This window comes from Lampetra fluviatilis, chromosome 21 (genome assembly GCF_964198595.1).
Source record: "Lampetra fluviatilis chromosome 21, kcLamFluv1.1, whole genome shotgun sequence".
NCBI lineage: Eukaryota > Metazoa > Chordata > Hyperoartia > Petromyzontiformes > Petromyzontidae > Lampetra > Lampetra fluviatilis.
The window spans coordinates 13,717,720-13,731,561 of NC_136295.1; the positions used below are offsets into that span (position 1 = coordinate 13,717,720).

The window sequence follows — 13,842 nt, forward strand, 5'->3', positions numbered from 1 at the left end:
AATAAACAAAATAGAGCAAACCCCCCTTCCCTCGTGGGTTTAGCTGTCATGGTTTTGTGCCATATTTATCGAGGTACAGGTCACCGATCGCACCCCTGTGGATCGACCATTCGCGGTTCACCGCAAGAATCCTGTGTGCACCCTAACTACTGCTCACGATGAAATTGCCGTGCAAGAACATCAAGTTAATTTATTAGGTATAGCCCTGTGAGCCATTCGGCTCTTGAATCGGGTGCAACCGCAACAAAGTGCAAACAGAAAATCCAAGAAAAGACAGTAAAATATTGCAGAAAAAGCACCGTACACAAAAATGTGCAAAAATCCCAGTGGGATGCAAGTCAAACAACAACAACAACGACAAAACAACTTAGATTAAGGCCATCAGTCTATCTCTGTACTATAACAAACAAACATGGCCAAACCAAAAAACGTATCGAAAATCACCAAAATGAAGCCATAAAAGCAATGAAACAGTGGTCATAGGAACTGTGACCGAATTTTCACACTAAACGACGTCAACAACTTGTACTACCAAACTCTGCAGCCATGTGCACTCGTCTCCATGTTCTCTCCCAAGAGGCCCATCGTGGCTCCCAGGTCACGTGTTCCCAGCCTCCAGTGAGTTCAGCTGCACACATTTTTTATAATCTACATTTACCGTACTAGTTATTTTTAACAGAACATTTCAATTTTACGTTAAACAAAGTCCTGTTTCATGTTTGGGTTAATGTAGGGTAACTAATGCAGAGGAAGGGGTGGCATTTATGAATCGGGAACCAAACCATTGTTTTCCCATATACCCTTGAGTTTGCAGATCGCGGATTTGCCGATTGCCACAAGGGTTTGCTGTAGATGTTAATTTCCTTAATTTTTGTTTCAACGTATTGAAAACACTGCACTTGGGCCGACCCAAGTACCACACCATGCGCGTTTGGGTGATTACGGCGCAAAATAAGTTGTGCCACACACCGCGGCTGAGGCTGCCTCGAGGTAGACACGGCTTGTGCTCAGGCATAACATGCAAGTGCTTTTGTAATGTAAAGATTTTAATAAAGTTGTTGCGTGAGACACCGATTTGTGACCTGCTTCGCTTGGAATGTTTCACGTGCGTGGGATTGCATTCGCGACACAATCCGTTGATTTTAAACGTGTTTTGGTTATAACAGTTGCGCAAAATCAATCAATGTAAATGGGTTAACAATGGTGGTGTGTAGTCAGAGTATCATGTTGGTGAATCACACTGCCCAGCATTGTTAAGCCCCCCCCCCCCCCCCGTTCGATACCAACTGGAAGTCAATATATCTATGTGATCTGAAGGATGGCTATTGCCCAAAACAATTTCCTATCTGTCATAATTTTGATTCCACTCAGTTTTCAATATCTGTCCGAGAAGGGAGGATGGCAGATGGTCAAGGATAATTCTGAAGTGGCAAGCAAGATATGAACCAATATTCTATAATACATCCACTTCGGAGATGGGACAATGACATCGGCTGGTGTGCGGGTGATTGGTGGATTATTACAGCGCAGGGTCGTGAGAGATGGCGTTGCCTTGGGGATCCTTTAATCTAGCAGTAGATTCATCACGGCTCACTAAATAAGCAATGTGCCTGATTCAATATTTCCCTCGAAATATATTTTTTTTAAGTTTAAAAATTATTTTACGCTTCCCATCGGCCACACGGCCTCCTTCTAAGAGTGTATAATTTCAGCAGGATTGGTTCAACACAAGTCAACTCCCGGACCGGATTTCGGTATTCAGTGTCACATCAGCAGTGAAGCGTGATTGAACCAATGCCAATGCAGTCAATTTGTTTCAATAGGCAGGGACCCATGGCTAATGAAAATAATCATCGGCCCTGGTAAATCCATTCTGAGAGGGCATTGTTCATGTCGAACGGGTATATTGTATGTGATGTGAGCATCATCAGCTGATGGCATAAGCCCAGTGTGGCCCCAACGTGGCCCAGTGTGGCCCCAACGTGGCCCAGTGTGGCCCCAACGTGGCCCAGTGTGGCCCCAACGTGGCCCAGTGTGGCCCCAACGTGGCCCAGTGTGGCCCGTGCGTGTCGGGCACCCACACCGAGTCCCGGGGGGGGGGGGCACGGGGACCCCCTTCTCACCATCCTCCTCCCTGCCCCGGGCGGCTCCTCCTCCCTCCAGCTCTCCTCCCTCTCCCGCCGCCGCCTCCTCCTCCTCCTCTTGCCGCGCCTCCCCGCGCCACACACAGCAGCAGCAGCACACCGAGCAGCACACCGGCCACGCCGATCGCCGCCGCCGCCACCACCACCACCACCACCCTTCCTCTGCCACTCCTGCCACCCCGGGCCGCCCCACCGCGCCACGGGCCACCGTGTCTCGTCCAGGCACCAGCAGCAGCAGAAGCAGCAGCAATGGCCAAGCTGTACATAGGGAACGTGGAGGAAGGCGTCAGCGCCGCCGACCTGGAGAACGTGTTCGCCGAGCGTCAGCTGGCCGTGAGCGGACAGGTCCTGCTCAAGGCCGGCTACGCCTTCGTGGACACGCCAGACGAGACCACGGCGCTCAAGGCCATCGAGGCCATCTCCGGTGAGATTCAGCGGCAGGGACGGCAGCGGCAGCAGCGGCGGCAGAGGGGGCAGAGAGGACACATGGGTCGGCACGAAGAGCAGAGGTTGGAAGATCAGAAGTAGAGCGTGGAGGCGATAGTGGGTTGGAGGATCACCGCGGGCAGCTGGAGCAGCAGCGGTGGTGGCAGCAGGAGGCCGACGGTGGCCGCAATCCGTTTAGGGGAACAGCAGCAGCAGCAAGGGGCAGCGCTGCATCGGGGGCATTAAGCCCGTGGTGTCGGGGATAGCAGCAGGAGTCATGGTGGCGGTGACGAGCACCGTGAACAGGAGAAACACCACCAGCAGCAGGAACAGCAAAAGCAGAAGAAACACCACCAGCAGCAGGAATAGCAGCAGCAGCAGCACGGCAGCAGCATCAGCAGGGCTGCTGTCGGCCGTAGCGGGAAAAGCAGCAGCAGGGTTAGGGTCATTATTGGCAGCAGCAGCAGCATCATCATCACAACCAGGACCATCTTCATCACTTGTAGCAGAAGTGGTTAACACCATCACCACCACCACCATCAGCAGCAACAGGAGGGGTAATGGGGGTATCAGCAGCAGCAGAGCGCGGGGACACGAGCAGGAGTAGAATTCGGGTTGGGGGGGCCCTTAGCCGCTGTGTCCCCAGGGGCCTCTCGAGTCCCCAGAGCGACCCGGGCGAGGGGGTTCCCGGCTCACCCCCTCGCCCGGGCCCTCGTGGCGGAGTCGGGGCTGGGGTTGTGCGGGGGGAGGAGGACGAGGAGAAGCAGCTTCGGCGGGGCCCAGGCGACTCGCCTCCCGGGGGCCGCTCTCCGGATTTTTCCGCGATTATTTTTCTCGATTTTATTTATGCGCAAAGACGGCGGCTGCGCACACGCGGCCGGCGTGCGTCGGTAGTGCACCTAGCCTGGCACGCACATTCGTTGCGGTGTCGGCGCAGGAGGCGCGGGGGGGGAGGACGGTCGCCTTGACGGCGGTGATGGAGACGGCGGCAGGAGCCGCCTCGGCCATGGGGAAGCGCGCGGGGATGGCGCCCGCGCCGCGCTAGGCCCAAACGACCGCAACTTTCGCACCACATCCCGGGCAAAAAGGGGGCCTCGAGGGGACTCCGGGGAAGGGGGTTCTTTAGATGTCGTCGCGAACGCCGGGGGTCGCGAACGGGGACCGAGCGAGATGGTGGAGGAGACCCTGGGAAGGCGTCCCCCAGGCCCCTGTGCGCTGTCGCGGGGAGACCCGAGGGGGCTCTGAGGGACATGGCACGGCGTGGCAGTGCTCGACGTCCTTACTCCAGCAGCACCAGCAGCACCAGCAAGTGGTGGCCTTACATCGTCACTCCATCAATCTTCACCCACAGCTCGGCCACCCCGCCAGCACCCCGTGTTGCTACATTATGTTCACCAAGCCTTGCCACTATCATCACAGGCGACCCTCCCTCGTCGCCATCACCACCACCACCACTGCTGATGACTTCTCATTACCACCACCACCACTCGCAACTCCACCACCACTCCTCGTCACTGCATCGCCACCAGCGGATTTACACTCAAGACACCAACTTTTACAATTTCGTTACCAATGCCCGTGTTTCCCTTGCTCTGCAAACACCTTCAGTGGTCATATCGTAACATAAGATCGTAGCATCATCTCTTGGGCACCTTAAGCGTTCCCCTTACAATGCTCGACATGACAAGGAGCGAACACTGGAAAGGTGGTTTGTGTAATATCCCACAGCAAGATTATAAGTCTGTTGTACACATTATCTCGGACATTGATACGCTGTAATTATCTGTACAGAATTGTTGGTGCTAAACAAGGATTATACATGCAACTAATGTTGCATTTGCATCCGTCAATGGCACTTAATGCCATGCATTATTAATAACATAGTTCTAGGAGGGTGTTTTAATACGTGTGTGTGTGTATATAGAACGTCTCATTTCACACGCTATTTTAGCACGATTGTTGATTATGAATTTTGACTTTTGTTTTCAAACTGGCGTCTGAGACGTGGCCCAGCCCCGACTCTGTTGGGCCCCACCACGCTCTGGGGGCCTACCAGCAGCTGCTGCTGCAGTGCGGTGCTCTGTGCCATGTGGCTTCGTCCTGACTGCAAGTTTATATGACCACATTACAGAAAATATGTCCGAGGCAGCTAATTGAGCTGACTTGGTGTCCTCCGCTTGCATAGAGACCGAGGAAGGCCAACTATCTACGTTAAAAGTGTAAACCGTGCGGTACTTTTTCAAGGGCTTAAATTGTCACTGAGCAATGTCCTGCTCCGTTGGTAAGCGAGTAAAACATCCGTCTAGCAGTAGAAGTAGCCACGGCCGAAGTTGATATTTTCGAGGTCGCCAAGCCAACCCGTACAGGTGCGGCTGAAATGACACCCGAGACTCTCCCGTGTTAGCGTTATCACTTCGAGATGGAATGATTCTCACCCATTTGCATATGGCCACGTGTTGTAACGAGCGAGTGTGTGACACACGAGGTGACCTGGTGAATGTGTGCGCGCGTGTGCGCGCGTGTGCAGGTAAAGTGGAACTCAACGGCAAGTTCCTGGAAGTTGAACACTCTGTTCCGCGGCGACAGAGGTACTGTATCCCCCCTCCCGCCTTCCTTTGACCAGTTGGCACCTCCTCGCCACCCCGATGTCTCGTCACTGCCACCGGAGCACATACCGACGTGCTTTAATGCAGCGGCGAAAAAGTGCACGCACAAAGTTGGGACATATTTCAAGTGTTGAACGTGCGTTGCTGCGTCTGTGCGCGACAGCGCAGCATCACTTCTATCGGTTGCAACAAAGGGAATGTTCCAGCCATTCACGTGCATTTCACCGAACCGATTATACTAATGCTCAAATGTGAGGCTGAAAACTGGTTTAGCGATACCTTATGTGCTCACAGTATTATAATTCTCTTCCACTTGTTCGTTTGTTGTGGCAAACATTCCTACATAATGAGTGCGTCCTCGTAATTAACACAACAAAAGGGATTGCTTAGTGTGTCTCCCCAAGCTGGGCTTACAGGTCCACACGTCACCGGGTCTGCCACAACCAGCATCGGTTAACAGTTTGGTGCGTGGATATTGTGTTAAAAGGGTAAACGTAACCTGTGAAGTAGTGCAATTCAACTTAAAGACGGTTACAATAAAATATTCGTTTCGTAGACAAAGTATCATTCGGCGGAGATTATCATTCATTGTTGATGCATGATTTTTTTGAGGTGACGGCTGCAAAGTGGGCATTCGTTCTTCCTTTTGATACAAATGCCCTGCGTTTGCATGGGGTTGCTGCAGTGCCAGTGTTTGCGCAGCTCATGGACTGTGAACCTAACAGCGCCCAGCAGCGTAAAACTCGTGTTTGTCAACCACTCTACTGTACAGAGTGTGCCGTGTAGGCATGGCATTGTGGCCTGGGCCAAAGTCGTTGCTCGCTGTGCGAGGACGAAGGGACACCTTGGCTGAGGTGGACCTGTATCTGGTACAATTGGCGTCACTGGCCTAGTAAAGGCTGCTCGAGTACGAGCACCTCCTACGCTTTATGCTGTTGACCAAGCAGGAGGTGCCCACTTTTTCGACTGAATGCTTCACACAAAGCCTTCGAAAATTCAAATGCGGTGAATACATATACAATCACCATGAAGGTCCCGTCCTGCGATTTAATCAGCGGTGTCATCGCTTAAAATGTGAAAAATGTTGATTTTCCTATTAGCTTTTTGAGTGTTGTTCATTGGGCGTAGGAAGGTCTCTTCCATCTAAAGTTGGTCGCCTGACGAATTGTAACCCTGGCAGGTGCACCGGGTGCACCGGAAGGCCGTTTGTGGCCCCCTGCCGTGGTTTAGTGCACATCCGTGTGCTCTTCACGGTGGCTTTCTATGAGCAAAGTGTGAAAGTGCTGTTTGTGAGGTCATTGACTGTAGGATGTGTTTCTCTTTCATTGGCTTTGCAAGCGGTCTGGATGGCGAATTCGGCCCCCAGCAAAGGGGTTAACGCAGCAGAGATTTTGGTTTCCTTACGGAAACCTCGAATGCATTTGCACTTCCTGCTGCACAGAGCTGTTGTTGCTCTGTGCAGACCCGTGCTGTTCTTGCTGCCCTGCTCCACCGTCGCCACACGCACTCGAGCATTCCTGGCCGCGGAGCGGGAGGGAGGGGGCGGCGGCGGTGGTCGTGACGTGGCTCCGCTCTTTTAATTTTCCGCCGCCATGTGAACTAGGCGAGGCTGGTTGCCCAAGGCCGCGCGCACGGCATGTCGTGCTGCTACTGCTGCTGCCATTGTCGCGTGACCGGAGCAGCCCACTTGCCTGACTAATCTGATGAACAAAAGCTGAGGCTAGGCGGCCCCCGAGGGGAGGGGCACCCGTGCTGGGGTGTGGCTGTGCTTGCGGGGTCGGTCATTGCAGGGGACCGGTGGTGGTGGAGCAGTCGCGCAGTTTTCCTGTCGCATCCCTGTCGCTTCACATTACTTCCCCCTTAAATTTTTAACCCTGCATTGTTTGACAATGTGAGCCAAATTAACATTAGGATAAACCATAATTCTACTGTATTTTGATGCAATTTGGTGTTTTTTTCATTCATTAATCATTATGTGGAAGTTGATTTTTGCCTCGAGGTAAAGTGGTTGCACAAGTGTCGCGGTCCGAGTTCGATTCCCGGCCATGGATAACTTCGGTGGCAAGAGATATATCAATCAATCTTTGGCGCCCCACCTTCAACCTATGCTGACCAGGGTGTTGAAGTATGGTTGGACAATCCCCCATGACTGCCACGATGTTGGGAAGGCCCTCATCCAGCAGTGGATTTATTAAGAACAGTAAGGGAATTTTTTTTTACAGAATATATTAAATTGAAATTTCAACCAGCTTACGAGAACCCTCTTAGTCTTAGTTAGACGATGGCACGCCATGCGGTCCACTTGCTGACGCGTGGCAAACTTTTAAAAGTTTTGAAAAATCGCGCCGTCACGTTGGCAATGCCTCTGTGAATTGCGACTGGCTCCCGGCGAAAGCACCCCGTGAGCCCGGCACCTCCAAGTCTTGTGGGAAGGGCTCCGTTTTATTGGCCGTAGTGGCCGCCACTTGGTGCCAAGCGTGGCGCACGGAAGCCATCCTCGCGACCTGGCCGCCAGGTGACCGGCGCGTGTGCTTAAGCACGCGCGCACGAACGCGAGTGCCGGCGGTTGCGCCGACAGGCCGCCGGCCAATGGGGCCGCCGCTACCGCCGAGGCCTGGCCCTGGGCCCATGCTTGGCGGCGGTGCTGCTGCCCTCCCCCCACCCCCCTCGAGCACTTCCGCTTACGTAACTTCGTCCTCCGTGGTCACGCTCTCCGTGCCGGCCCCTCGTCTCGGCCGTCGCCACTGGGGGCCCCGGGTGAGTGGCGCTTATGGAAGCAAACGCATCTCTCGCACTCGTTACGTCCGCCGTGTTTGTCGCTGCTGCACAGCAGAGTTGGGGAAGGATGCAGCAAGCGTGATGGCAAGAGGCAGTGTGGCTACATCTGCAGCTGCAAGCGTGACCCTGGGAATGGGCATGTCTATCTAACGAGTGCCTGCCAGGATTTGCGTGGACAACTGGAGGCGCTGGCTTTTCTGCACTTTTTTTTATAGTGGGCATGTGTCCAGTGCCCTTTCACAATGCAGTGGTGTATTCCCTGCATGCCCTTCACTTGCCAATGGAGCTGTTTCATTTTGTAATTTGCACCCGAATGTCTGTTGCATCGGTGCGTCTCAACACGCTGTGTGTGGGGCAGCTTGGGTTGTGGAATGTCTGCCTCGTGTCAGGTTGTGCAATGTCTGCCATCCACTTTGCCAGTGGTTTGCATCGTGTCAGGTTGTGCAGGTGAAGCCCCCCAGCTAGGAATGTGCCATTTAGATGGTCGGATTTAGCTTTGCCGCGTTTGTCGTGGCGCTTATTGTTGGCACGGAGCTGGTTCAGGCGTGAGTTACGGAATCCTCGTTGCGTAATCTCAAACTCGTTGGGCCAGAGTGAAGAGTAGCGAGCGTGGCCTGGGTGTGACCATGCCGGGAATGCCTCCAGTCTTTGTCTGCACAGACCTCTAAGTGACCACGCTGCTGCTGCTGCAGCGCCGCACTGCGCAGGCCTGAGCGTTCTGGGAAAGAAAAAAAAACCTCTCCCCCCTCGGCCACTGTAGATGTTTCCTCGGCTGCGCACATTCCAGCCACACCTGTTGACTGATTGTGTTTTCTTGTTTGACCTTTGCTTGTGGCGTGGAGGATACGTACTTGTGCGAGCTTGGTGTGGGAGCGTTAGGCCAGCCCAGCAGCTTGGGAGTTACGGCGCCTTGCCACGTCAGGAGCTGTAGGGGTGGGGGGGTGGGAGGTCCGGCTCTCTCTCGCGCGTTGTGGGGGTGTATGTGTATAGGTGTGTGTGGGGGTTTCTGGCTAGGTGGGGAGAGCGGGTGCATGCATGTGGTTGTGTGTGCGACCAAGGCGGCTGGGCGTGGTGCTGGCCACATTACCCTCTCGTGCGCCCTACCGGCCTTCATGGATGCTCGCTTAACAGCACTTGCCCGGACAGCCTGAAAAGACTTTACAGGGGTCTTTGTGTGTGAGTGTGCATAAGGTGAATGCGTCGGTTGGGTGTATGTGTCGAAGGTAGGGTGGATATGTGTGCATGTGTACATAGGTGGGTATAAGTTGCGTGTTAGGATTCGCCACCTTTTACACTGTAGTTCAAACCCGGACATATTTCTCGGTCCGCCTAGATCTCTCGCAAAGCCGTGCAGTCTCGTGTAATATACTTCAAGACAACACTGGTACCAGATTTCTGTACAAATAAATTCCTGCCACCCAAACACAGGTAATCTGGACTGACCAGGTCAAACTGGAACAGGTGGCAACACCTTGTGTGTGTGGGGGGGAGGGTGTGTGTAAGGTAGTAGTGAGTGGGGAGTTGTAGTGCAACGGTGGGCACGCTGCGCTACGAACCCGGTAACCCGAATTAGATTCCCGCTCAGGCCCAACACGAGTGACGATTATCTGATTCGATAATGGGCCTCCCGTAGGTCGACTCGGCTTCAAATGAGTACCTGTTTCGACGTGTAAAAACATCGCCACTGGAGAGACAAAGGAGGCCGGGCGTGGTGCTGGCCACAGTACCCTCTTGTGTGCCGTGCTGGCCTTCATATCGGGGATCTTTGTCTTCGTAAGGTTGATTTGTGGGTGAATGTGTGTGGATGGTGCAGGCTCGCTGTCATGGAAAGCCTTGTCCGAGTAGAGCCTCATCAAAGCTGATTTGCCTTTACATAGCAATGAAAAACAACTTGAGGTGTAAATTTATAGTTGCCGGGGCTTGAAACGTGAAGTTACGCATCACGTGTGGCGATAGCGGATAATGCCATCGGGCTGCTGGCTCTGGGAGGCTGCGAGTCTCAAGGTGGGTGACAGACGCTTGTGAAGCAGAGACGGCCTTTCTTCAGTCGAGACTCGAGCTCCATTTCCCTGCCCACTGGGAACCAGGCAGGCTCGGTGCTGGCACCAGGCCTGGGCCTAGGAACCAATGTTCCCACGGCTGTTCCGCGAGGCCAGAAATGAACCCATCGGGACCCAAACCTTGGCCTCTGGGCGATCGTTTTGACCCTGTGCCACACGCTTAGGGCTGGGCGACCCCAGATAGAGTTGTGACGTCATGAGGTCAGCATAAAAGCGAGGTACACATGTCATGACGCCACCAGCTTAGTTGACTTCTCGGCGGTTGTCGGCATTACAAATTGATTTAAAAAACCCAATACTTTGCGTTTGATCTTAAATCGGTCCAGGTTAAACATAAGCCTACATTAGGCCACAATGGACTTTTGGGAGTGTTTTTTCAACTTTGTTAAATACAGGCAAACTCTAAGCCAGTTTTGACATTGTCTCATCAGCAAAGTTAGGCTTACTCAAACCGGATGTTTATAGGCAAGGTGTTGATGAGAAACTAAATGTCGAAACCAGTCCAGAGTTTTCTTGTTTTTAACCAATGCTGCTGAAAACATGTGTAAAAAAAATACTGTTATTTTCTTTGGAGAGACAAATATGGGAAGGCGGATCTTTGCATGCTTTTTTAAACCTACCTTAAACTTAAAAAAAGTACTTTTTAAAAACATCCCAACTTTAAACGCTCAGCTGTGGAGGGGAATATCACGGCACATGGTGTGTGCGCGTGTGCACCTGGGCCTTGCAGCTGCCAATCCTGGGCCATTCCTGGGCCACCGTGGCCCGATTCCCAACGGTCATGGAAACGAACTGTGGCGTCGTCGTTGAGCTGGCGAGCGGCGCCACGCCCAAGCACTGTGCCCCTGACGAGGGCGCCATGCGCCACTTACAGTGGAGTCTGCAGGACGCTTTGATATTTGCAGACTCTGCCTTTGTGTGTGGGGCGGTGTAATTTAGGTAAGTCTTAATCCAGCACCAAACGGTGAGCTGATTAAAGGATTAGCGTGTGTTCCGTACACAAGCACAGAGCCCCCCTCCTGTAACTTGATCTCATTCCTGCATTTGTTGGTCAGAAGGCGAGGGCTAGCAAGACCGAAGAAAAGCACAAATGCTTCTACTGAAACTTTCTTGCAAAGCCTCTGCTCAGGTTATCGCGGTTTGATGCTGCTGGTGGTGGTATTAGTTGGTAGCGGTGTTTTAAGGAGCGGTATTGTATTGATTAGAGAGCTGCGCTACGAACCCAGCAACCCGCGGTAGATGCAAAGTCGCGACCAAGAACAGTTGTAAATATTTGAACCTGTCCTGGGAATTTCCTAAGTCGACTCGGCCTTAAATGAGTACCTGGTGCGGTGTGCAAACATCAGCACTTGAGAGACATTGGCGGTCAGGCTTGGTATTGGCCACTCACCCCCTTGTGTACCGTGGCGGCCTGAGTAGGTGCTCATGAACAGCACTTGGCCCAGCAGGTCTGTTTAGGCTATGTTTGGTGTTGTTGTGCAGGAACCGCAAGATACAAGTGTGGAACATTCCGCCCCACCTGCAATGGGAGGTGAGTCCTGTGCACTCGCTCATCAAGACCCATCTCTTGCACCCCGCGCTTGATTGCATATGGTAATGAAGTCGAAAGCATTTAAAAATTATGCCTGGCAGGCTGTGCAGGACTGCAGGGCCGTGCTGCCGATTGCCCTTGCGGCATTGGGTCTCGTGTGTATCGACGGGAGCAGTGAGAAGGCAAGGGGAGGGCTGATTCTCGTGGTGGAGCGGCGACCAAGCCCAGCGGTGGCTCCTTCGCCGCTTGTTGCAAAGGCTCGCGGTCAAAATCTGGCAGACCACCATGGTTAATACTATGGCACGTGTTAACCGGAACTATTCGCCTTCTGCTTCACAGTTGATGTTAAATGTCCCGTGACGTTGTGGTTTTTCAAATGAAATGCCGAGTCCAGGTGTTAGTGTCACTGGACTCGGTTACAAGGTCAAAAAAGAAACGACCCGGAACCTACTCCGCTTTACCCTAACTCTTAGCAGGCGGGTGACCCTCTCTGTTCTTCTGCGATGGCTTGTAGAGCTAATGGGTGCACAAACAGTGCGCGTGTGGAGCGTCGGGCCGCTCGGCTGCCCGGCCATCCGGCGGTCAGGGTCGGCACGGTTTAAACGTCGAGATTGCTTTAACAGCCTCAGCCATTGTTGCCCGGCTCTGTGTGTGAGACGTTGCGATCGGTCACTGTGTCCCGGCAGGTTCTGGATGGCTTGTTGGCCCAGTACGGCACCGTGGAGAGTTGCGATCAAGGTTAGTGCTGCCCACCCATTCCTGCGTGGTCCATCCTCGCACTGAGCAGCATTGCGGCCATCCTTCATGTCATGCGTAATCATGTTTCAGTTATGTACAGTGCCGTAAATCGTGCAAAGTGCATCTTGAAACGCTGCGGGATGTGTAACGTGCGCAGTTTTTGCACCAAGGCGCTGGAAACCACGGACAAGTGGGGGAGTGCAGCCAGAAATGGCACTATACATTTCCCAAGCTCTGTAGTCCTATATTGGGATGTTTGGCCAACTCTGTTAATGAGTGTTTATACATGTGGGAGGAAATCGGAGTGCCCGGAAAAAACACACGCGTGCAATGGGGTTAACAATCAACCCCCGTACTTGCAGAATAGAGTTGGAAATTAATCCACTTACTGTACTGCCATATTTACTGCAAGCCAGAAAGGAGATGACGACCTCGATGCGTTTGGGTGCAGAGGTTAACAGATGTTTGTGATTCACCAATCCTCGTTGTGTCCGTTGTCATCGGCCACTATTCATTATCTTGCTGTGATGATTTGTATCGCCACCTTTTAATTGCCGTAGAGTCTCTGTGTGGCTGTGATTGTCGTAGAGTCTCAGTGTGGCTGTGATTGTAACGATAGCTAGGATTGCTCGAGTTGGGAGTATGGTGGCGCGATTGATGAGTGGCAGTGTTTGTCAACATTCTACACCCCCCCAAATGTCCATCCAGTAATGGAGTGGTTGTGGAGAATATGGAGGAGATTCAATTAATGGGCAGTGTGCTCATGGCCAACTCTGGTTTGCCAGAAGAGGGCTCACTTACAATCAGTCTAGCAACATTACCTTTTCATTGGCTGCGTTAGGAATGCTGTGTGAAACTGCCAGGCCTATTGCTCCATTCAAAGTTCGGCTCTTCTCGGCCACAGTTATGCCCTCTTTTCTATACTTGCGAAAAATAGACCCCATTTTGCAGGAATACTTGCACCGGCATGAGACATTTAGGCTGGCCTGTCTATGATCCATCATGGATTTAACCAAACTGGATCGCATTTTGATGAGTTTGGAGATCCTTGAAAGATCTGACAACAGTCCCATCATTGGGCTCCTCTGGCAGGTGAGGCCATGTAGCCCGCATGTCTAACAACTGCTTGCGTATTTGTGAGTGTAGGTCTGTGTGTGTGTGTGTGGCAGTTGTTTGTGTGATGACGTGTGCTGTTTGCTGCGATGTGATTGTGATATTGATAGCGATGCTGGTGTCCGTTGCAGTTGCAACGGAGAGTGAGACGGCGGTTGTCAACGTAACGTACGGCACCAAGGAGGAAGCCAAGGAGTGAGTGACACCCGCTGCATCCGCACGCACCGCCCATTTCGCCTTACAACATTAATTTGTTAATGCACGTCGGCGAATATCAACCTTCAAAACATTTCCATTCACACCATACGTACACACATCAAAGACAAACATCCCCCGTCTTTAACAGATTGTTGGGGCAAGCGCTGTTAGCTAGCACCTATAATGGCCAGCACGGCACACGAGAGGGGTGGGTGGCCAGCACCACGCCCGGCCTTTTGTCTCCACAG

At 52.7% G+C, this 13,842-nt stretch overlaps 1 protein-coding gene across 4 annotated transcripts in view; it reads left to right on the forward strand.

The window, feature by feature from the left end:
- The first annotated feature begins 2,167 nt into the window (after positions 1-2,167).
- Positions 2,168-13,842, forward strand: part of LOC144938286 (insulin-like growth factor 2 mRNA-binding protein 3) — a 29,276-nt gene continuing 17,601 nt past the window's right edge. The window contains exons 1-5 of one of the 4 annotated variants that reach the window (XM_078866168.1): positions 2,168-2,568; positions 5,098-5,158; positions 11,497-11,545; positions 12,232-12,283; positions 13,528-13,591. In XM_078866168.1, coding sequence (XP_078722294.1) covers positions 2,394-2,568; positions 5,098-5,158; positions 11,497-11,545; positions 12,232-12,283; positions 13,528-13,591 — 401 coding nt within the window. In that variant the 5' untranslated portion in view covers positions 2,168-2,393. The remainder of the gene's footprint in view (positions 2,569-5,097; positions 5,159-11,496; positions 11,546-12,231; positions 12,284-13,527; positions 13,592-13,842) is intronic. The other 3 variants (XM_078866167.1, XM_078866169.1, XM_078866170.1) reach the window with 3 other exon arrangements.